General features: G+C 30.7%; 3 protein-coding genes across 3 annotated transcripts; 1 reads left to right on the top strand and 2 right to left on the bottom strand.

The window, feature by feature from the left end:
- The first annotated feature begins 5,699 nt into the window (after positions 1-5,699).
- On the top strand, positions 5,700-7,411 carry LOC114173259 (UDP-glycosyltransferase 72E3-like). The gene has a single exon (XM_028057533.2). The coding sequence runs from the start codon at positions 5,777-5,779 to the stop codon at positions 7,292-7,294; it is 1,518 nt and encodes a 505-aa protein (XP_027913334.2). The 5' UTR covers positions 5,700-5,776; the 3' UTR covers positions 7,295-7,411.
- Positions 7,412-11,373: 3,962 nt separating this feature from the next.
- APP1 (aminopeptidase P1) lies at positions 11,374-18,629 on the bottom strand. The gene is made up of 16 exons (XM_028058191.2): positions 18,384-18,629; positions 18,191-18,254; positions 17,802-17,941; positions 16,582-16,866; positions 16,300-16,422; positions 15,475-15,735; positions 15,089-15,175; positions 14,892-14,959; positions 14,508-14,574; positions 13,876-14,010; positions 13,678-13,758; positions 12,906-12,960; positions 12,691-12,795; positions 12,497-12,568; positions 12,196-12,320; positions 11,374-11,686 (listed from the first exon to the last, which is right to left on the bottom strand). The coding sequence occupies exons 1-16, from the start codon at positions 18,474-18,476 to the stop codon at positions 11,525-11,527; spliced, it is 1,923 nt and encodes a 640-aa protein (XP_027913992.1). The 5' UTR covers positions 18,477-18,629; the 3' UTR covers positions 11,374-11,524.
- Positions 18,630-20,844: 2,215 nt separating this feature from the next.
- LOC114169829 (putative NAD(P)H dehydrogenase (quinone) FQR1-like 1) lies at positions 20,845-22,888 on the bottom strand. The gene is made up of 2 exons (XM_028055155.2): positions 22,187-22,888; positions 20,845-21,419 (listed from the first exon to the last, which is right to left on the bottom strand). Exons 1-2 carry the CDS (start codon positions 22,738-22,740, stop codon positions 21,191-21,193), a joined length of 783 nt encoding a protein of 260 aa, XP_027910956.1. The 5' UTR covers positions 22,741-22,888; the 3' UTR covers positions 20,845-21,190.
- Positions 22,889-23,747: the final 859 nt, after the last annotated feature.

Raw genomic sequence — 23,747 nt, 5'->3', positions numbered from 1 at the left:
TTTTCCTCCACCGATTTGTTCTAATTATTTCTTCATTTAAATTTTTATCTTATCTTATTATTATTTATTTGACTTGATGAATTTTCAATTATCTATATCATCATCTTGCTCTAATAATTATTATTATTTGTTTTGATTAATATTTTCTTAACATATTCATATCTCACAAAATATTTACTATTAATTTAAATTATTGTGTAATAAGTTTCCTTATGATATTGTAAATGATAAAATATGACATACTATTTTTTTTTAAAATTACACGATCTTAGTATAACTTGCGTCAATTTTAAGTTTGTCTTTATGGTAGGACATGTAAATTTGCGTTACATCAAAAATACATGACATAAAATTACATTAAACGTAAATTTATGCTAAATATTACTACAAATTTCACATAAATATATCAATATAGATCGGACACTATTAGGTCTAATGTAAAAAGGTGTACAACAATTAAAAAAACTACAATAAAATAAGCATTTCTTAGCTTCTTTCATATTAAATAAAGGGTTTCGATCAAGTAGATGAAGAGTTGGTAAATAAAGAAGTCAAACTTAAAATAGATATTCATAAAAAGAAGGTTAAGTTATACAAGTTATACGGTAATCATTATCCTTAGAATTGAAATATCCTTGAACTCGTTGAACTCAATATTCTTTCTGAGTGGCGCAACCTTTGTCTTACGTTTGATTTTTTTTTTTTGTTCATCAACTCTTCTTCAATTTTATCAAAACCCTTCATTTGATACGCAATACCCCAAACTTAATCAAGTTAAGAAATTAATAATGGCGAGGACTGAAGTTCGATTTTGATTTTAAATTTCATGAAAGTAAGAAAAAAAACACAAACTTTTTTTACCATTACGCCATACTCTTACAATGACAAACACAACAAATAAATGAGACATTCATACAAAATCATGACTAAGTTATGTAGTAAACAACCACAACGAAACAAAAGCTAACGATGACGCATACATGAATCCCCACACTACAATAAAATCTTTAAATAATAATTAATTTTAGATACTAAAAATAATTGGCCATGATAGGTACTAATTTATATACTAAAATTTTGTTGTCAATGAAATATTCACTATTATGAATAAAAAAATATAATTAGTTTGTAAATTAGACTTTAAATTGGTCAATAATATTGGCTACTAATGTTTTGGCTACTAAAGGTATTGATCACTAACATTAATTAGTGACCAATTTGGACACTACTTTCTTTGATAACCAAAACATTGATAGCTAATTCAGTGACCAATTTAGAGTCTAATTCCTAAACTAATTATAATTTTTTATTCATAATAGTAACTAATAATTTGTAGTTTAAAAATTAATATCTAAATTAATCACTATAGTGACCAATTATTTTTTGTCCCTAAAATTAGTTGCTATTTAAAGATTTTTTTTATAGTACCAAATTACCATCATTTTGTCGCAGGAGAAGAAATCCTAACTCGCAAAAGTATTTTCAATGTTTTAGTGTAATGAGAAATTAGGAGCAAAACTCTAAATTTGATACATAAAAAGAAATTTACGTCGGATGTCTTATTGTCTTACAAAGAAGAGATCGTTTACATCGAACTTTATAATGTCTGACGTAAATAATGTTTTTTATATCCGATAATGAAAGTCTAACATAACTTTTTTTACTTATTTACAAAAATGTTACTATATTTATTTTTAGGTGTGTTTCTTTATACTTAAATTAAGTGATATAAATTATTATTTTCGTCATTATTGTATAAAAAAACAAGTAGAATGATAAATCTTTTGATCGTAATCTTATTATTTATTAAAACAAATTAAGAAACTCCTTTTGTTTGAACTTTAGTTTTCTCCCAAAAAAAATTCTATTAAAAGCTAAAACTTTACTATATACAATTCATATTTTGAAAAGAAAGTTATAATAAGATCACGCATTTAATTTAACTTGTACTGAATAAATATTATATTAATGTATATATTTAATTAAAGGTGAAATTTAATATTTATAAAATACAACATCGGTTCTTTTTAATTCAAATCCTAGAAAATTCTAACTTTTCGATGTTGATAAAGTGCAAAAAAATTACATATCTTGGTTTCTTTTTTAAAATAAATATTTCAACAAGTTAAAACATAAATACATGTGTTATTAATTTTTTTTAAAGAATGAATTGATTTTAAACATTATTGACAGTAATTTACAAACTATTATTATAGCCATGATAAATTCTATAAAATAACTGAAATCTATATATACAGATACAGTGTCATGGAAAACATAATGCCTGTAGCTATTATGTCTTTATGACTGACACCTAATTTAAAAAAATATCATCTAATGGGTTTAACCAGTGATTAACAAAGATTTTAACCACTCATTTTAAAGTTAAAGCTTAAGTGTGAATTAATAATGGGTTTGATCACATCTAATAGGTTTGTCTTTGACTCAAAGTTTAACAAATTGAAAATAAGTAGTTGTTGACTTGTTATGCACATGGCATTACTAATTTATATTAACATTTACCACCATATGTTTCTATTTTCTAAATGCTTAAATCTTACAAATACATACATAATGGTGTTAGACTTTTTCTGATATAGTTAGGGGACATTCACTAACAATATTTGTTTTTCTATTTTTATACAGCTACATATTTAAATAAAAAAAAATATACTAACATTTTGTATAAAAAAAAAAGTTAAAGTATAATCTTTCTCTCTATTTTTAAGATTTTAATACTTAGATTTTGAGAAATTCGCTATTTTTTTTACAAAAATTATCAATTTAAAATGTTTTTATATTTAATTAATGAAATAATTTATTAAAGATGTCTTAGATGAATATATAAAATCTAAAATTCAACCACCGTAAAATAATTAAAACGAAACAAAAAATTAGAGTTTTTTAATAATAGAAACTAAAACATTGAAAACAGAAAACCAAAGTTTAAATTATTAAAAATAAAAATAGAAGTAAACGTTACTTGTTTTGTGTTCGGTTTTCATTTAAACCCGAGTGTGATGTTGCAGTACATGTGCGACATTTTTAAACGCATACCCTCTGATTCCGGGCTTATCGCTCATCCCTTGAATACAACCATAAAAATAATAGAGAAACATAAAAAATAAATAGATCAAATTATGATTTTAATCTTTTACTAACTTTTAATTCAAACTTTTGAATGTTTATTTTTTTTTATTTCAATTGGTTAAATTATTTTTTATTGATATCTTAAATGAACAAGTTTTAAAGATTTTAATTGAATCAACATAAAATAAATTAAATATTTATAAAAATAAAAATAAGACACAATTTCTACTTCTTCTGTTCTAAAACTTTTAGTTTAGTACATGCTTTATCTGAGAGTATATGTATAAACTAAATTATCTTTATTAAATGTCTGGGTTTTGCAGAAAGGATATCACTGAAAAACATTACAAGTGTTAAATTAACTAATATATATATATATATATATATATATATATATATATATATATATAAATTAAGTTGGTTTTGAAACTAATTAAGTAAATAAATTTTAAACAACAGAATATAAATATGAAATAAGAAAATTTACTTAAATTTTCTTGTAGGAAAAACTAAACGGTCGGTTCATTAATGCTGATAAATGCTTTCAATGATTCATTTCTATGCACGAATTAAATATTTTTAATTTCAAAGGTCAACTGTCTGCACTGCCGGAACAATATTAGGACAGAGCCACGGCTTCCCATAAATTTTTTAATATATATTTATATTTTTTAAATTATAATTATATATTATTTATATTAAATTTATATTATGAAAAATAATAATAATAAGTAAAATAAAAAACTTAATGAAAATATTAATTTATAAAAGATATTAGAATTTTTTTTATAAGATCTTTTCATATATAAGTTATTATGAAAATGTGTAAGGAGAAAAAAAAATATAAAGAGATAAATTAGAAAACAAAGGTTAAAGAACACAAAGATTAAAATTGAAATATACATTTTTTGCATGATCTCTTACGTATCAAGATATCTTATAATGATTTATGTATATTAGATTTTTGATTAATGTTAATTATCCCAAATTAGTATAAACCCTAATTATGATTTTAGGGATTCTTTTATGAAATTGGTATGAACCTTAATAATAAATTTTTCCCAAATTAGTATAACCCTTAATTATGAAATTTAAAAATTTTGTGTTTTTCTGTCTATGGTAAATTTTGTAAAGTTTTGAGTTTATGCATGGTTGCTTATTTAATTAAAGTATGTGTTTTGTTATGTTTTGCAATGTGATAATTATGATTTGTGAATATAAATTTTATCTTTTTTCTAAATAGGTGTGAAGTGATAAATTTATATTAGAAATATTATGATAAAGACTAAAATAATTGATTCTTTTTCTGAAGGAGGAAGATTTGTGATAAAGATGAAAAAAAAGCATCTACGTTAGCTAAACTTGAAAAATGTTATGAGAACTAAGAATTCAAGACAATAAAAACAAATCTTTAAAATTCTTAGAATTACATATAATTAATTTAAAAATTCATTAAAACATATGTTTTGGATATAATAGTTTCATTTTTAAATAACAAGTAAAAGTATTGAAGGAAAAGACGGATCTAAGACTCTATATTAGTGAGGATAAATATATAGGATTAGAAAAGACACAATATTTTTTTTTCAAGTATTTAGTTATAATTTTAACAAGATCAGGGAACATTTGCTCACACTCAAATACATGTATAGGTTCGTCACTGGTTGGAGGGAAAAAGTTGGAGGGAAAATGGAGAGGTATTTAAACTTCTTTTGGTTTCGATCCCTAAGCAATGTGAAACTATTAAATGTTTTGAAATATTTTCGAGCGTCATCATTAGATTCAATCAATACATTTGATGTATTCGTTTTTGAGCCTCGACCTTCAGAGGGTGGAAGAATAAAGAGATATTTAAACAATCCTTGGAGTCAACTCCTAAGAGATGTGGAACTATTGGATGTACGAAAGTAAATGTTCTGATCCTATGTCAACTGAGTGATCCATAGAACTCCATTACTGCTTTGTCATTAAAAGATGACTTAGAAAGTAGAAGAAGGACCAAGTATTTAAGTTGCCATTGGTCTCAACTTCTAAATAAAACTTCAATTAAAATAATATAATTGCTGATTAATTTTATGTACGAATTATTTTAACAATATTTTGATTAAATTAGTATAATTATTCATTAATTTTATGATTGATTCAATATATCAATTATAATATATTCAAACATTATAAAATTATCAAAAATATATCTAAAACTTTGTAATTGCTATCAACCATGTGATGATATAAAAAAAAAATAAAATTATCACTTGTTTATTATGGAGACATATGTTATCGTAATTTGTTTTTTCAAAATTAGAACAGTGTAGTTAAACGAGTTTAATGTTTTTGATTAAATTAGTATAATTTGAATTAAATCAATATGTAGTTGATGTATACAATTTTAATAATTTACATCTATCAACACTATTAATTATTAAATTTTATTACCGATACTGATACAAGATACATTGTTTTCTTTATGACATTATTTGTGAATTCATACTTTTTTTATTTTAATTTTTATCTATCGTCTCATAAGAAAAAAAAAGAAGAAGATAAACATATGTGAAAGAAAACCTTATGTATATTTATAACATTTTGATATAAATTGAAGGGTTGATTTGTATATAAAAGTGTGTTGTGAGAATGAAAAGAGGAGGAAAGATATATATTAGAAGGTGAGAGTGAGGAAGGTTGAATGGAAAGAGACATGGTAGCATCAAAACCACATGCAGTTCTTGTGGCAAGTCCCGGCATGGGACACATAATTCCAATGGTGGAGCTAGGCAAGCGCCTCCTCACACACCACTCCTTCCACGTCACCATCTTCGTCGTCACCACCGATTCCGCAACCACAACCTCTCAGATTCTCCGACAGACATCCAACCTTAGTTCCCTCAACATCGTCCATGTTCCTCCCATCGACGTCTCCAACAAACTACCATCCAATCCTCCCTTAGCAGTACGAATCAAGTTAACCATGCTCGAGTCCCTTCCATTTCTACGCTCCTCCGTCACATCCAACAACAAATTTCCTCCTCCTTCAGCTCTTATCGTTGACATCTTCGGTCTTCAAGCTTTGCCCATGGCACGTGACCTCGGCATGCTAACCTACGTTTACTTCGCCACCAGCGCCTGGTTCTCTGCGGTTACAGTTTATTTTTCGGACACGGACAAGAAAATTATGGAAACACACGCTGAAAGCCGCGAACCACTTTCGATTCCCGGCTGCACACCGGTCCGGTTCGGGGACACGCTTGAACCGTTTTTATCTCCGGGAGAGGCGATGTACGAGAGTTACCTTGGATCGGCAAAGCAGATCGTAGCCGCTGATGGAATTTTGATGAACACGTGGCAAGATCTGGAGCCCGCTGCGACGAAGGCGCTGAGAGAGAATGGGGTTTTGGGACGGTTTACGAAGGGAGAGGTGTACGCGGTTGGACCGTTGGTGAGAAGCGCGGAGAAGAAACCGGACGGTGGAAAGAAGGTTGGGGTTTTGCAATGGCTGGACGAGCAACCGGCTGAGTCGGTGATTTACGTGTCGTTCGGGAGCGGTGGGACAATGTCGGCGAACCAAATGATGGAGGTGGCGTTGGGGTTAGAGCTGAGCCAGCAGAGGTTTGTTTGGGTGGTGCGACCACCTTGCGAAGATGACTCGAGTGGCGCGTTTTTCGACGTGGCGAGTGGCGTTGATGCTGCAATGAGTTACTTGCCGGAAGGGTTTGTGAAAAGGACGGAGGGAATGGGGGTTGTGGTCCCCATGTGGGCCCCGCAGGCGGAGATCCTGCAACATCCTGCGACGGGGGGTTTCGTGACGCACTGCGGTTGGAATTCCGTTTTGGAGAGCGTGCGGAACGGCGTTCCTATGGTGGCGTGGCCGCTTTACGCTGAGCAGAAGATGAATGCTTTCATGGTGTCGGAGGAGCTTGGGGTGGCGGTGCGAGTGGCGGAGGAGGGCGGAGGAGTTGTGGGAAGGAAACAGGTAGCGGAGGTGGTGAGAAGAGTGATGGTGGATGAAGAAGGTGTTGGCATGAGGAAGAAAGTGAAGGAGCTGAAACTGAGCGGAGAAAAAGCGTTGTGTATGTTTGGTTCTTCTCATCATTCACTTTGTGAAATGAGGAAAGAGTGTGAAGTTCATGTGCAAGCTTCTGATGCAAAACTTCCCTCAGCCTGCCACTTCACTTCGACTAGTTTCCAGTCTTCAATCTCTATGTAACACTGTTTCGCAATTATCTCAATTTTAGAATTCGAAGTTTAAGGTCTCTTGTTAACGTAAACAATTATATCACTCTCCTCATTTGATTCTTAATTTTTAATTTCTGATGAAATAACGTGGATTATTATTAATGTATTATTAATTTTTTTTAAAGAATCAGTGACTTATATTAATAAATAAAAAAAATAGAAATAAAAGTATAATTTTCATAACGTACTGTATCTCTGATGCATGTCTTTTGGTGTTGATATTTTCCATCAAACAAACAGTTGACATTACTCAACTGACATCATAAATGATAAGTGGGCCAAATCTCTTATCATTCAAAGTTTTTACCTCAAGCAAAAATGACAATAATTTCTCTCTCTCTCTCGTGGAAAAACTTTTCTGACTTTATGTTACTATTGTTCAAGTGGGAACAAAACACGATCAACTTTTTTTTTTCTTAGGAAAATAATCTTTTATTTTTAAATGATAGGTAATCATATTCTCAAACAAGTTTTTGAATTAATAATTTATCTTTTTCGGTTTGTGTTATGATAAGTGATGATATTTTTATAACTACACAATGATATATATATAAAAATAACAGAACTCTCCAAAATGATTCTTGATATAAATATTTAATATTCAATATTTTTATTTACTATGTTTTAAGTTGACATAAAGAAAAAGTAAATTATTTGAATTAGATGTATATATATTGAAGTTAATTTGCTTTATTTGAGGCCGTTGTCATTTTAAATAAAAATGAGTTTTTTATTTTGTATGTAAGATGAATTAAATTTTGTATTTATATTTTATTATATGTTTATCTTTTTAAAAGAAAATACCTTATCCGTATAAAAACTACATAATTATAACTAAATTAAGAAAGACAGTTTTTCTTATCTAACATAAAATTAAAAAAATTATTATTATCTAGCTCTTTAATGTTTGAATCCTTAAATAATCAATGGTAGGTCGTTGTTTACAAGTCATTTGTTTAATAAAAGTAAAAATACGTAAATAATTGTAAAAAATAGCCGCCTAAATAGATCTGTGTTTCATGCACTAGTTATCCACAGGGGTCTCTCAAGTTGCTAAATTTCAAGTAGTCAATTTTCATCCAAGACTGAATACATCAGGACTTTTTTTTTTTTTCATAAACTAAAACATTCAGACAAACCCTCATATCATTCAAACATTATTTTCAAACATATTTAAAAATATGTTTAATCAGTTTTTTACAGTTCTGAAAACACTTTTCAAAATTATAATTTAATAAAATAAAATAAAACTGAATAGAGTTATAAGGGAGGTTAAAGTCCAAGATACACATAAGAAGAAATAATATTTTTGCTTTTATTATATTTAGGCGTAATATAATTATAGACTTGTTTTTTCAGTCTGCTTTTGTTTTTCATTATTTTGTTATATGAATATGTACAACAAACTTTATTAGAGAAAAGTCGTTGTTGAACACAATTGTAGAAAAATGATAATACAAATTGTAAGTGTTTGAATAATCCAAAAAGAGAAAGAAGAGTCAAATATTATAACAACACGCTTTCTTTAAAAATGAAAAATTGAAAGAATAAGAAGAAGAAGAAGACTTACAAAGACTCTGTGATTTTGTTGAAAAAATTCCCTTTTTCTTCTTCTGGGTTCTTAGAGAAGAAGAGTATAGCAAGCTCTCTTGGACTAAATCAGTGAATGCTGTTTTCACAAATTTATATTTTTAATTATATAACCAATTATTATATGTTTCAGTAAATTTAATAGTTTAACATTATTTAAAATTAAAATTAGTATAAATTGAAATTTTTTTCTCTAATTTTTTAAAATGATTTTTAAACAAAAAATGACAGAAATTTTAAATTTCAAAGGATATTTATTATATTTTTTCATCACGAATCCAAATAATAGTGGTGTATTTTCTAACACTCTTTTCTAAGAATATGTATTTGAGGGACACTAAGTTGAGTTAATGGATTTGATGGAATGTATAAGAGAAAATGACATCGTTTATTTTAAGAGATGAAGAGATAAAAATAAAAGAATTTAAAGATAAAATTATGAAAATTTGTAAATGATTTGATGAACATAAATATAATAGATATAAAATAATATTTCAATAATAAAATTGTTTGATTAATTTTTTATCCCATGGTTAAAATTAACGAATATTTAAACCCTTTTTTATACGATCTCGATGGGTACAGCTCTTCTGGTGTACTACTAGGATCTATTTCATGATCAGAAATAAGAGAGTGAACAAGTATTATTTTTTATGTGTTATTTTATTAGAGTATACAAGGACATTCAAACCCTCCTTAAAAGAAAATGGAATAAAAAATGGGAAGTTTACTTGCTTGCCTTACGATTGAGATATAGGCATACTATTACTCGTGCATGGTTTGATAACATGGAAAAATAAACAAAAGAGAACTGTGAAGAAATAGAAAAGGGAAACTTGTTTAGTTAGCATGAATTAGCATGAAACTATTCAAATTCATGGGGTTATATTGTTCAGACTTTTTCTCTTAAAACTGAAGAAAAAAATTGAAAATGCACGGCAAAACCCAAATTTCCTTGCTTGAGGGAACTTTTATCTCTTATTTTCTTTCTATTTTTCTTCTCTTTTTTGTCACCATATCTCTCTTTCTTTCTTTCGTTGTTGGGTTTTTTTTTTATTAAATAGACTTAAATATGTGAAGTATTTTACATTTCCATAAACTAAAAGATATTTGTATTCTACATACTATTTATACTTAGCGGAGGAGGAAGAACTAAAAAGAGAAGAAGCATATATGTTTAGAAAAAAGAAAAAAGATAAGATAACAAAAAAAATCGGACTTAAGTAATTGAAAGAAAATAAAAACTATTTGATTAGAAAATTTTTAAATAAAATAATCAATTTACTTTAATTAATAATCTTTAACTTTTTTTATTTGCTTACGGTCTTTTCATGCCTTACCATCTCAATTATGGTCTAAAACCATAAATTATATGGTTGTACAGAGAGTGCAATTTGTGTTTGGCTTGCAGGGAATTCAATGACGGACAATGGCGTTGAAGAGTTGGAGTTGCGTACCTTGCACCAACTAGAAATGGACGCTTTCATCTTCGTTTATAATCGAAAAGAATATTTATAAAAGGTTTTTGTAACATATCTTTATTTTTTTTTTTAAATTTAATTGCTTTGGTTATTTTCTAATACTAATAGTTTTTTATTAAAAAAGGGAGAGGTGTTCTTCCTAATATAAACAGGTAACAAATAAAAAAACAATAAAAAATTTAAATATAATTTTTAAATTCTGACAGAATGTCTTTTTTTATTGAATACGGACATTATATTTAATCTAATTATTTTGCGGTGGTTGTATGAGAATATCGTTGCTAAGTGATGCAATGCTTCCTTAAAGTTACAAAGATCTGAAGATTTCAACTCTATATTTGATTATATAAGGCTTGCGTTCATGTTTGTTTAGTTACTTCTCTGGATTAACTCGTGTAATCTATTAATGATTAATTATGTTTTAATTGACCTTGTAAACTAATAAACCTACTTTTATTGATTAGGTGATAAGTTAAATTAGATTTCTTGATTAAATCGAGTGAATGGAATTCTTCAGAACCCACGAAAAACAATTTAAAAGCTTAATTTTTATTTAATAGATTAGAATTGATTTATCAATTTAACTTAGAGTACATTTAAAAGCCTAAAATGTCCAAATAAAATCAGTTACCCAGAAATCAATGACATTTTTGAAAGAAAAAAGATAAAAATCACCGTTTTCATTAACATAAAGATTACCAAAACTTCTTTATGGATCAAGATGAAAGTGTTCAACATCTGTTCTAGTCTACAAGAAGAACTATCATGTTCTCTTACAAAAACTATCACATGATGTTGTAAAACTTTTCATTTGCATCAAGGGTTCTGTATTATTTGAAAATGTTATTGGGATCAAGAAACTTTCCTCTGTAAATTTTCATCGTTTGAATAACTATGTAAGAATGTTGTATGTGCCCAGAAAAGCTATGATTCGCCGTAAAAATGGTTAAATCCAATTACGAGCCCTGGAGCAAGAAGGTATCGAAGAATGAACTTTCGTAGACTTTGATCTGTACTAGAAGTTTATGATTTTTGAGTACATGATCCAATTTAGATTACAGTTAATAGGATACGGAAGACAATGGCCATGAAGCAACGTAAGTTATTAACTTTCCAACCCCAAACGCAGCTCATGCACCTATTGGTTCAGTAGCTTTCTTCAGCCAACCTTTTTCAACTTCATCCAAATATGGCGCTAGAATATCTCTACATGTGGAGTGATACGAGTTCACCCAATTAATCTCCTCAGGACTTAAAAGTTTCAGGTCAATCAACTTCGATTGATATGGTGCCTGGAAAAGAAACATCAAACATTTATGAAAATACCACAATAACAAATAGTATTATATTGTCAGTAACCGACAGTTGAATTACTTAAATACCACCAGTTTTGCAATCAAGGAAAATTCTGCGGTTTTAAATTAAATTATACAATACCCAAGGTCAAACTACCAGCCTAAGGTTCAGAGATAGGTAACATTGATGAACTATACGCTGATTCATTAAAATAAAAAGTTGACTGGCAATATAATTTAAAAGGAAAATAAAATGTTGCAGAGTTTTAAACATCAAAAAAAGATTTGATGCGATCAATTGTAATAAAGCTAACAATTATAACAGAGTTCTAGTATAAGCATCATCCTAAAACAACAACAACAATCACAAAATTGCTTAAAGCACTAATTAGTTCAGTTGAATTAAAATCTGACGAATGGAATAATTGAGCGAAGTGCAACATATTTCAAAATAAACATCCCACGGAAATAAATTAAAGAAAACAAGTACACGTATTTGGACTTACCCAGGTAATGTGCTCAAAAGATAAGTAACCTTTATCACCAAAATTGAATTTTGTATCAGCCTCTTTGACAATAAGCACATTCTCCAATCTTATTCCAAACTCTCCATCCTCGTAGTAACCAGGTTCTGGAAAAACAAATTCGATGCGTCATTTATAACGTGCATTCAATTACAATCGAACAATTATGGTCTTTGAAATGACCAGTAAATAAATTGAAAGTACTTCAGAACAATCAAATACCATAATACTAATAATGTGGTGATCACAATTTCATGGTCTGCTATGATATAATGATACTAACCATCTGTAACAGTCATGGAAGATTGCAACGGTACATTTCGAGCCTGTGGTCTGAAACTGATCAGGTGAGGTCCTGCAAAATTTATATTACATTAATTTAATTCTCATTTTGTACTGACTTGGAGCAAAGGAGAAAACTAGAATATGGAATCAAAATAAGCAAAAGAGAAAGAAATACCGATAGTTCCTTAATACCTTCGTGAACATTGAGATAGGACCCAATTCCATGACCAGTACCGTGTCGATAATCAAGACCATCTTTCCACAAAGGAATTCGGGCAAGAATGTCAAGAGCATGCCCTAAAATTAATTCAAAGAAACGAAAAAATTTGCAAGGTTATTGTATGTGAGATGAAAACTTGCTCAATTATAATCATAGAATTTGACACAAATTGGTTATTTATTTATACCATTAGTCCCATTAGGAAATCTAGCATTTCCAAGAGCAATGTGACCCTTTAGGACCTGCAAAAAGTTTAGCAAATGAGGCAACTTAAAAAAAAGTGGATGACATCAAAATATGATTGTATGATCTGATTACTGACTAATAGAGTAACTTACAAAATACTAAACTTTAATAAAGACACATTTCCTTGACCAGAAAAACGTTTAACAAAGGAAAATGAATAATTTTAAAATTTGCTCTCAATGTCAAGTCCACTTCTATTAAGGGACAGAAACTTGAAATTCAACGATGGTCAAATTAAAAATTGGGCCCCTATATTACTTCGGACCCTACATTTGAACACATTATTATGCTCCCTACACGAAAAAATAATGTTCATCAGTTTCTAGTATGACGGTATAACAGTGTTAGCCAATTCAGCAGAGATCTAAACCATTATCACTTGGAAAACAGTAGAAACTGATTTTTATTCAATTACTTTTACAATATATAAATTATTTATATTTTAAGAAGCTAAAACAAAAGAAAAATTGAACAAGTGAGATCTTCTCCCACTCCCCGATCAATTTGGGAGGGAAGTTTTTTTTCTTCAAGGTCCAACAAAAAATAGGTTCCCTCCTTATTTCTCCATCTCTAAGAAACTTTGGAAATTTGGTACTTCAATCCTATTTTCTTCCTTTCTATTTCCAGACATAAAACAATGCGTGAATGGTTTGTACTTATAGTTTCGAAACTAAGTAACTTGCAAAAACAGCAAAGAGAAAAAAGGCACATACAGCTGTATAACATGCTTTTTCATGAGTTGAAGGTTTGCCAAAATGAACTGTTCGTGTAATATCTGTTGTTCCATCTAGATACTTCAGAGAAACCACCAGTTATCAGTATACAACGGTAGAGATCAGGATTGCAAAACGTGAAAAGAACAAAATTCACAATAAATGACCATGCTGCAAGTTGTTCATTATAAGACAGACCTGGGCTCCAGAATCAAAGAGATAAATTTTGTCTGGATCAAGTTCAGCACATGCTTCAGCCTTTGGACCATAATGAATGATAGCTGCATTTGGGCCAACAGACGAAATAGTGGGGAAACTCAATCCTTTGAAATTCTGAAAATAGGGGTAAGAAAACTTAGGATTCATGTTACATTGGGCCAACAGACGAAGTAGTGGGGAAACTCAATCCTTTGAAATTCTGAAAATAGGGGTAAAATAACTCAGGATTCATGTTACATTAAGTGTTCGGGAAAGAAAGAATTTCTGTTATTATTTTCATTCCGTTCAAATTCATGGCTTTATGTGCTCAAGAAAATGAAGCTGCGAACAAAAAAAATGTGATTCCTATTTCCTACATGTGCATACCCAACAGGTCAACATTTTAAGTCCAGCTTATATGCAGAAATGCTTGAAAAGGTCAGTCATTACCATGCATACAGTGGGTTGATCAGATTCTAGGGAGGAACATATAGTATAGTGCATAACCAAGCCTTAAAAATGGATTGAGGGCAATGCACATTTTTAGGAACCATAGGTATCCTTTTTTTTAGTACAAAACCTTCTAAGAAAAGCTTATCCAAATAAATACTTAGTTGTTTAGTTAGCTCCACCTCTTTGGATGCTCGGAAACTTTCAAGCTGGTCACTTACAGTCACCTCAGTCAATTTCAAGGACTGCCTGCCAAAGTTAAAACAAAGATCTATAAGTCACCTTATGATTTAGCTTTTTACTGATGCACAGGAAGCTAATTACTATGAAAGATATGCCCAGCCTCTCAACATTTTCAATGATCTTTTAAAACCTACTTTAACAAAGGTCAAAATAACTTATTTCACGATGTTAGTTTTGCCAGAACTTTTATAGAGAAAATTTTCATCTGATATGATTTTCCCCGTTCAGAAATAAACGAACTTGTCAACCTTATCCCAGCTTCCACAAATGTATATTATAATAAGCATGTTAGAGGTGAGTATAGTTCTTGAGAAGAAACTTACAGCTGCTTCTCCTTTTTTGCAGATTCCTTTTCCAAAAAGTACCCAGAAGCTCCATAAACATCCTGCATCTGCACATTGAACCAAGCTTGTGTATCATTATCTGACGCCTCAGAATAAATTGAAATGAGAAATACAAAAATTAAAACTTAGAATCCAAAAAATGAACATATTGAGACATAGAATCCAAATATGCAAACCTTCTTATCCAGCCAGACAAGATATTGCACGACCGCTGCACCATCGCGAATATGTGCCTTTTTTAACCCATCCAATTCCACCGGGTTCTAAAAGTATTGGTAATAAAAAAATAAGCTATGTTTCAAGTGCTGAAATGGGTGAAAATTCCAAAATGTAATTTTTTATTTAATCAACTGCTGATGCTTATTTTTCTCAATTTCCTTCTAAAATAATAAAATGAAGTGACAAAATCTGTTAGCAATCCTGCATATATTCATCCTTACATATGAATCCAATTCACACTTCCTAAATTTTTGTGCGAGGTTGGTTTGAAAAAGGTCCACACTAAACTTCTGAGATGCACCAAAAGCCAAAGATCTTTGTTAAGATTATAAAAGTATACAACCTTTAAAGCTTTTGCAAGGGCCAAAGGTGATTGCTGCAACAGAACTGTATCAGGGTTCAACTTTGCATACAGTGCGTAACAGCATGAACCAGAATCAGCCCATATGAGGTTGTTGCTATTTTTTTCTGCTTGATGTCCACCATTTACTCTCTTGACCGTAGATACAGTATCAAGATCATCAGTTGCAAGCAACGTCACATCAGAGCTTACAGCTGTATAGTCTCGAATTTCAATTTCATTCTCCACTAAATGAGCTTGAACCTGGCACAAATCACAATTTTTGATTGAGTTTTCGTTTCTCTAAATTTCCCTCTCCCAATGTCAGGATAAATAGATCATCAGCCAAAGTAATACTGTCCAAATAGACCTATATTAATACTTCAATGTAAATAAAACTTGATATAATTTGACCATGAAATGTACATTTTGATTAGCTAAGATGAGAAGTATTGAGCCTTCTGAATAGATTATATAAACAAACAGGAGCAAAGTAATTGTTTATCATGTTTTTGGTACCATATACACATATTAACTTGATATAAAGCATGTTTGAATAATCTTCTACACGTGCACTTCTAGGACAGTAGAATAAGAAAAACTAGAAAGAGTTTCTCCCATAAGCTAAAATTGGTTAAATAAAATAACAAAAATAAATTTAGTTTCTCCTTCATAAGATAAGCTTTGATTGGTTTATCTATAAGCAAATTTGCATAAGTTCTTACATAAGCATTTCTAAAAGATATTTTAAACTTATAGATGGAGAGCTATAGCATACAAGGTCTGGAATACATTCATAGCTGATACACAGAAATTACTCAAACTGACCTCAACGGAAACCTTTCGCTTGTCCACATAAATGAAAGCAGAATTGGCTGTCACAATAGCAAATGCATGAACAACAGGACAGTAAGCCACATCACTTCCACGAATATTATACAACCACGCAACCTGTATTGTAGCCACGTTATTTAAAATTTAAAATAAAGTTACAAATTCAAGAATTAAAAGGTATGAAAATTGAATGCAGAATAAAATATCCACAAACTCAGAGAACATTTGTGTCAAGGGAAAAGATGATGTAACAGTGTATCAAGAGGATGCACTTACTTCATCAAGTGCTGTGAAAATTATACCGCGGGCTTGCTCCTGCAGAAGCCTTTTTCTCAAATCTTTTAACTTATCTGCAACAGAGCGACCTGCGAATTTCAGTGGATGTACAATAACAGCATTAATCTCTGCCTGCGGTCGATTTATCCAAACTTCATCTACCAAATTTTTTGTGGTTTGAACTAGCTTCTGATGTTTTTCGGAAAAAGCTCGCTCCCATCTTTGAGCAGTATCAATTGAAATGCACCAAGGGTCAACCCCAATAAATGCCTCTTTTGGCAAGTTCTAGTGAAAGGAAAGACTCGTCATTATAAATATACCACAGTAAAATAATACATACATCCTTGTTATGAAACATGAATAGAAAATGATTTGCTCAGAAGCAATTCATGGACATGGCAAGACTGATCTGGTATATTATCATCGTTCACAAAAAGAGTAGGTTTAGGTTTTGGCTTGATAAATACAATGTTGAAATTTTCAAACAGTATAATTTCTCTAAATTGCGTCCAACCTCTACTTTTAAGAGTGCTAATGCAAGTGCAGGCTAAGTCAGCTCTTCCTAAACAATACATAATTACACGCTGTTAGGCTGCCTAGATGTGTAAATTATGAAAACGTGTTTCTGTAATGGTTAATGCTGAGATGGGGATGTAAACCAAATTATAGCTTCCTCCTGCCAGTTTTAGACATGATGATAAATTAATCAAATGTGAGTAATATAGATTGTATGGTGCGTAATGCAAACCAGACAGCCAGAACTAAATAGAAATGTCTTTCATAATAAGAAAGGATTTTTAAGTATAAATACTTCATATTTTTAAGCTTATTGATAACAGCTACAACCTGATGAAGATATAAAGAATATACAAGTGGTAAGTGCCGGGTTATAAATTTACTAAGCCAATAATTCCAAATGCTATCACGTCGTGGGTAAATAATAATATGCCAAAGTTTTACTCTTATCATTTACTTGATCAACAATGGGGGAAAAAGATGAGTGTTTAGTGCTTGGAGTGCACGATGCATGATCCACCTTCAATTTACTGATTTTGACATCTGTTTGAAAACAAATATATGTGTGTTGTGTGTATATTTATATAATGAAACTAAGGTTTTTACAGATATTGTACAAACATCACCCACCATTCCGTATGCATATTGTACACCATAAAGAATTCCCACATATATATATTTTTATCTAATGCAAGGTCACTCACATCAGCTATCCAGATATCTACAGCAGGATCTTCACCAATACGCATTAGTTTCCACTGAGCACTAAGCTCTTGGCTAGCCTGCAAAAAATATCTCCCATCCGTCCAAAGCAGCGCTTCATTCTTTGTTACAAGTGCTAAGCCTGAATTTCATTAAAAAAAAAAAAATGAAGACACGACAACAGAAAAAACCGTAATTCTGTATAAAGATTATAGAAACAATTCTCACGATTATGCTGCGAAACATTGAACCTCCTATGGCAGTGAAACGAAAATAGGACGAAACCTAAACCCTAAACTAAACTGAAGGAAGCTACTACAATAAAGAAATAAAGCAGAACTGAAATACATCGATTAGCTCTGCAAAGCCGAACGGAAAGATAGAGACTAACCAGCGCTTCCAGTGAAGCCGGAAACGAATTCGCGGCGCTTGTCTCGTGCAGATACGTATTCGCTCTGCAAAGTCAAAACATCATAGCAAAAGAGATATCAAGTTAAAGAGGAAAGATCGAAGGTATTAGAGGAAATAATCGAAAATAGTGAACATTTTGGATCTAATAACATTACAGGGATAGGATCATGTACCTGGTGATAATCTTCAGAAGGTACAACTAAGGCATCGAGTGGAGGAGAGTGAGTAGCCATCAAAGACCTCAACCCAGAAAGTGTGTCTGCCATTTTCTTTCTATTGATTTTCCTTAATCTCTCTGCTTAAAGTTTTGATACAACAAAACTCTGATCGGTTGGGTTTATATACAGAGCAATTGTGCCGTATGCACCTCATCAATCAGGGACCCATCAGATTTCTATGAAATGGTAATTGTCTAATGCCTTTTCTTTTTTCTTAATTATGATTTTGTTCTCAGTGTTTTGTACAGTTTGTAATGTTGTAGATTTTGTAAATGTAAAATATCAAGATTCAAATTATAAAAAATAAAGATCAAAATTATGGATTTCACATACTACAATAAACAAAATTATATTTTGAAAAATAATTTAATATTATTTTATTAATGTGATTTTTTTTAACAAATTATGTCACACATCACTACAAAGTAAATTTGTCATACTTGTAATAACTAAATTAATATTAAAATAATACTTCATTTCATCTAAATTTGAGAATATTATAACAATCATATTTGTATAGATAATAGATTTGATAGAACATAAAATAAAAAAGGATTTACTTTAAATTTAAAAATAGTGTAACAAACTCGTAACCGCGGTGATATTTCAATAGTTTAAGTTGAAAGGTATTATAATTTAAAAATATAATATAATTTAAAATTTAAAATAATAAATGTTTAATGTGTATGAGAAATATTGGAAACAAAATCGATCAATGATGAAGTTTTGAATGTCTGACTCTGATAGGATACTGCCTAAGATTAAAATGTTTAAGATATCATACCTAAACACTTCAAAATAAAATAAAAAATAGCATTTTGAAGTTATGGGTAACATATCTGTGAGTTGATTTGTAAATGTTATAATTTCACTAAAATTATACTTTTGTAAGTTAGTTTAGTTTATTAAAATATTTTTTTATTTTTGTATAGAAATATTAATAAAGAAGATTATCCAAATACTTATAAATATCCTACGATATTACTAGTTACTAGTTGTTTACAGTTACATGAATGAATCAGAATCCATTTAGGTGATTTGTGGAGGACAAGATCTTATTTCTTAATATGGTTGGTATTCAATTTACTGGAGAGAGTAGTGGCAGAGTGATTAATTGAAGCTACATGACGCAACCTTCAGTGAAAAAGATAAATGAATTGCATTAAAAGGACTAAAATATGAAGTAGGTTGGAGAAAGGGGAATAACCTATAAAGAAAGAGTAAAAGGACTGGGGTGCATAAATCCGAAATCTGTGGGTCTACATGTGTTTGTGATTTTGTGCAACCATCTATCACCGTATAATAAATCAGGTCCAAAAATCACGTTTGTTCGCATCTCCAGCTTTCTGTGATCAACCGTACAGCTGTCAAGAAGAGGAAGAAAAGAGGAGACAATCTAGTTGTTTGGTCTAAACAAATTGAGTAAAAGATGATTGAAAATATGGAAAATGAAGTGATTGATACGAGTTAAAAGAAAATAATTAAATATTTAATTTAATCATTTATTAAAATATTCTTATATTTGTTTTCTTAAGGTTAATTTAAAATAATTATATTATTATTATTATTATTATTATATATATATATATGCATAATTTATTATAATAAACACATAATTAATTATGGCTCAGTTATGCATGATGCAAATATAACATCTGTTATGGTAAACAATACACACCGTTCAGTGTTAATAATGAGATACAAACAATTAAAATTTGTATTTTCAAATCTTCTTATTGAGTAAATCTTCTTATTTGATGTAAACTAAAAAAAAATCTCGGAGCGGTCTAACAAGAATTAATATCTAGTAACATAATCAAAATGAATTACATGACAATATAAATAAGAAAAATCATAGAAATAATAACACTACCTGTTTATTTTTAAGCAGGGAAAGATAAGAAATGAAAAAAAAAAACATACCAATTGAGAACTAAAAATTATAAAAAAGCGTAAAACAAAACACTTTTACAGTTTAAACTTTCCTCACAATATATAATTAATTATTATTATTATCATTATTTACCTTTTTCTATTATAATAAAATTAATACAAACAAAATATTAAAATAATAATTCAATAAATTAAATTATTTTCTATCTATTTTAATATACAAAATAAAAATCTCTCATGTCAATTAAATCATTTAGAAACTTTGTATAAATTTTTTTTTACTTTCATTTGATCCAAAGAACTATTTTTTTTCTTATATTTGTCTTCTTTCTCCTTTCCACTCTCCCAGGTGCATATTTGATCTGAAGTTTTTTCTTTATGTTTTACAAGGGTTTGTCTACATCTCAGTAGAAGATTATGGTTCACTGGATTCATATAACTCATACCAGTTAGTGAGAAAAAGTTTGTTAGCAATATGGTGATGGTGAATTAGCAATATGTGAACAAATTCAAAGCAAATAAATTATTATCCAGTCTAAAAGATCCCGAGTTTATAAGAATTTTATTATCCAAGTCATAATACACATTCATGTATAAAAGAGGCACACAGAAAGAATTGAAAAAAAAAAAAGATACACAAATTCACAATATTATGTGACGTAACTCTATCAACATCTACAGCTTCCAGAAACAATGCAGACCCAGAACAACATGGGAATCCCCAATCCAAATAGAATCAATAGTGGAACAGAGCTGCCATTCCTCCTCACAATGCAATGGTAAAAATGCCAGAACCAATTTGACAACAAAGAAAGGTCAAAAAAATACAAATACACGAACAAGAATAGAATGAAATCATGAAAACACTATCATGACTTGGCCAGCCTCTTCACTACAACAGCCATATACTTGCCCTGATGCTCTGCAAGAGCTAGCTCTGTTTCACTTGGCTCTCTTGTGCCATCACCGGCAAACACTCCAGCACCATATGGAGAACCACCTCTGATGAATTCCATGTTGAACATTCCTGGTCCAAATGTATATCCAATCGGAACAAAAAGCATTCCATGATGTGCCAGCTGAGTGATTGCCGTCCAACTGCAATAAAAAGGCACAAAACTAAGTAATTTTTTTTATGTGCCTTTTCAACCAATATTATCTAAGAAACTACTGTAACTTCCATCATCAAGTGCAATAAAATCTGTTTCGTGTAAAGAAGAATATGCAATGTCTATCATCAATACCTTTGCACAAATTCACATTCAATTTTGACTTATTTGCTTTCAAAAAAAAAAAAGTTTGCCACAATGTGTTTTTTTCCTTAGCAAGCACTGCAATCTGCATATTACCCTGAACTTTATGTAACAACCTTTTGAATTTAGAAAACATCCCTACGTTATGACTGAGAATTCATCGAGCTGGTACTTGACAATCTAGATGAAGAATGAACCATAAATACACAAATAAAAGAGTACAATGAGACTTTCTTGAGTCACATTTTCTCAACAATTGAGCAGATGAAAACCTAAGATAACTGTTTGAGACACCTGAAGAAAGCTCCTCATAAATTAAACACCAGAAACTGAAAAACATCACTCATCTTGAAAATGAACCTCCTAGATAATCCCATAAACCAATAGCATTCTCTCTCTAATTTTCTCTCTTTCTCTCTCCTTAAGAAATCAATGTCTTAGACATCAATTAATGCATTGAAAAGATTGTACTAACTCATTTCTCCATACAATCTGTAAAATTTAGGCAATACAAATGGCATCCCTCAATTAAGGTCCAAATAGAACTGTCATTCACAAAACAAAGAACCAACAAGAAACTAAAAATGAAAAAAAGAAAAAAAAAAATCTTACGCAGTAGTTTCTTGGCCTCCTCCTTGAGTCCCAGTGCTGACAAAGAACCCTGCGGGTTTCCCGGCAAGCTTCTGCCCCTTCCACAAATTCCCAGTGGAGTCAAAGAAAGCCTTCATCTGCGAAGCCATGGCGCCATACCTCGTCGGAAACCCAAACAGCAACCCATCCGCCGCCTCCAAATCCTCAGGCGCAATCTCCGGTATGGAGTCGTCTTTTGGCGGCGCCCGCATCTGATTCAGCACCTCAATCGGCAATGTCTCCGGAACCCTATACAAAACCCCTTCCACACCTTCCACGCCATCGACGCCTCGCTTCAACCTCTTCGCCAGCCCCTCCACGTGTCCGTACATCGAATAGAAGACGATGAAGATCTTCAATTTCGCATCCCTGGGGAGCGACGACGAACGCGCAGTGTCTTCCCGTGGTGGCGCGTCGGGTTGACTCGCGCGGGCGTTGGGCGGTAGCGAGGGAGGCTGGGCGGAGGGAGTAGGAGAGTGGTCGGCAACCGGCGGTGGCCTATTCTTGCTGGGAAAACAACCGGCACCTTTACCCATTATGCAGGAATTGGGAATGTAGAATGCAGATTGGAGCGATAATTTTGGGAAGAGAAAGAGAATAGAAGCATGAAAGTGGATTTGAAAATTTGAGAGAAAAGAGTATTGAGAGTTGTTTTGAGTATCTCGGAATGATTGGTGATGTCACTCTCTCATCCTCGCTTCCTTCAATTAAAGGGATGAATGGACACGTCCCCACCATGCTCTTCCTTAATGCCTTCTTTTCTTGCATTCCACTCTCCCACCACTACTCACTTCACTTCATTTTTCCTCTCTAATCAATTTTAATTCACATTTTTCTTCAAATTTTTCATCGCAACAGTTTTGGTTTTTCAGAAAAATTCACGTTCCTATGTTCATTTTCTGTCACCAACTTTTTCAATGTATCAGTGTAATGTAATACACTTCTAATCTTTTTATTATTAGCTTTTAATCTAATCAACCTAGTTATATAATTAGTAGTTTGGTAGTGCTTAATCCAGGTTGTAATACACGTGTGTTAACTAATATAGAAAAAATTAAATCGCGATTTGTCAAAGAGACTCTCTTCTTCTTTACGTTAAAAGGCTTCATCATACTCATTCATACCATTGCCAGCATTGTGTGATTTGGATTTTATTTTTGAAATTAAAGAATGTGAAACTGATCAGGGAAGTAACTACCTTTAACGTCTATATGTAAATTGTAAAATCTAAAAATTGATTAGTGATCATATAATTACTAAATGTTTGGATACGTTATTTTCTTCATCTGTATCATTCAATTAATGTTCGATGATCAATATTTAATATTGTCCTCGTCCTTTATAGTAATCAAATATACTCATATGAGTACAACACATATTTAAATAAGTTTTCCCAGAGATTTTCTAGGAGAGAGAAAAAAAAAGTTTTAATATTTCAATATGTATACAGTAATCTGGAAAAGAAATTGCATAAATTTAATATTTTTATTTTTAATTTATCTGTAATTTATTTTTAACTTATAAAAAATTAATTTCATTAATT

This window comes from Vigna unguiculata, chromosome 2 (genome assembly GCF_037176805.1).
Source record: "Vigna unguiculata cultivar grain cowpea cultivar isolate G323 ecotype 2 chromosome 2, ASM3717680v1, whole genome shotgun sequence".
NCBI lineage: Eukaryota > Viridiplantae > Streptophyta > Magnoliopsida > Fabales > Fabaceae > Vigna > Vigna unguiculata.
This window is presented reverse-complemented; position numbering and strand designations above follow the sequence as displayed.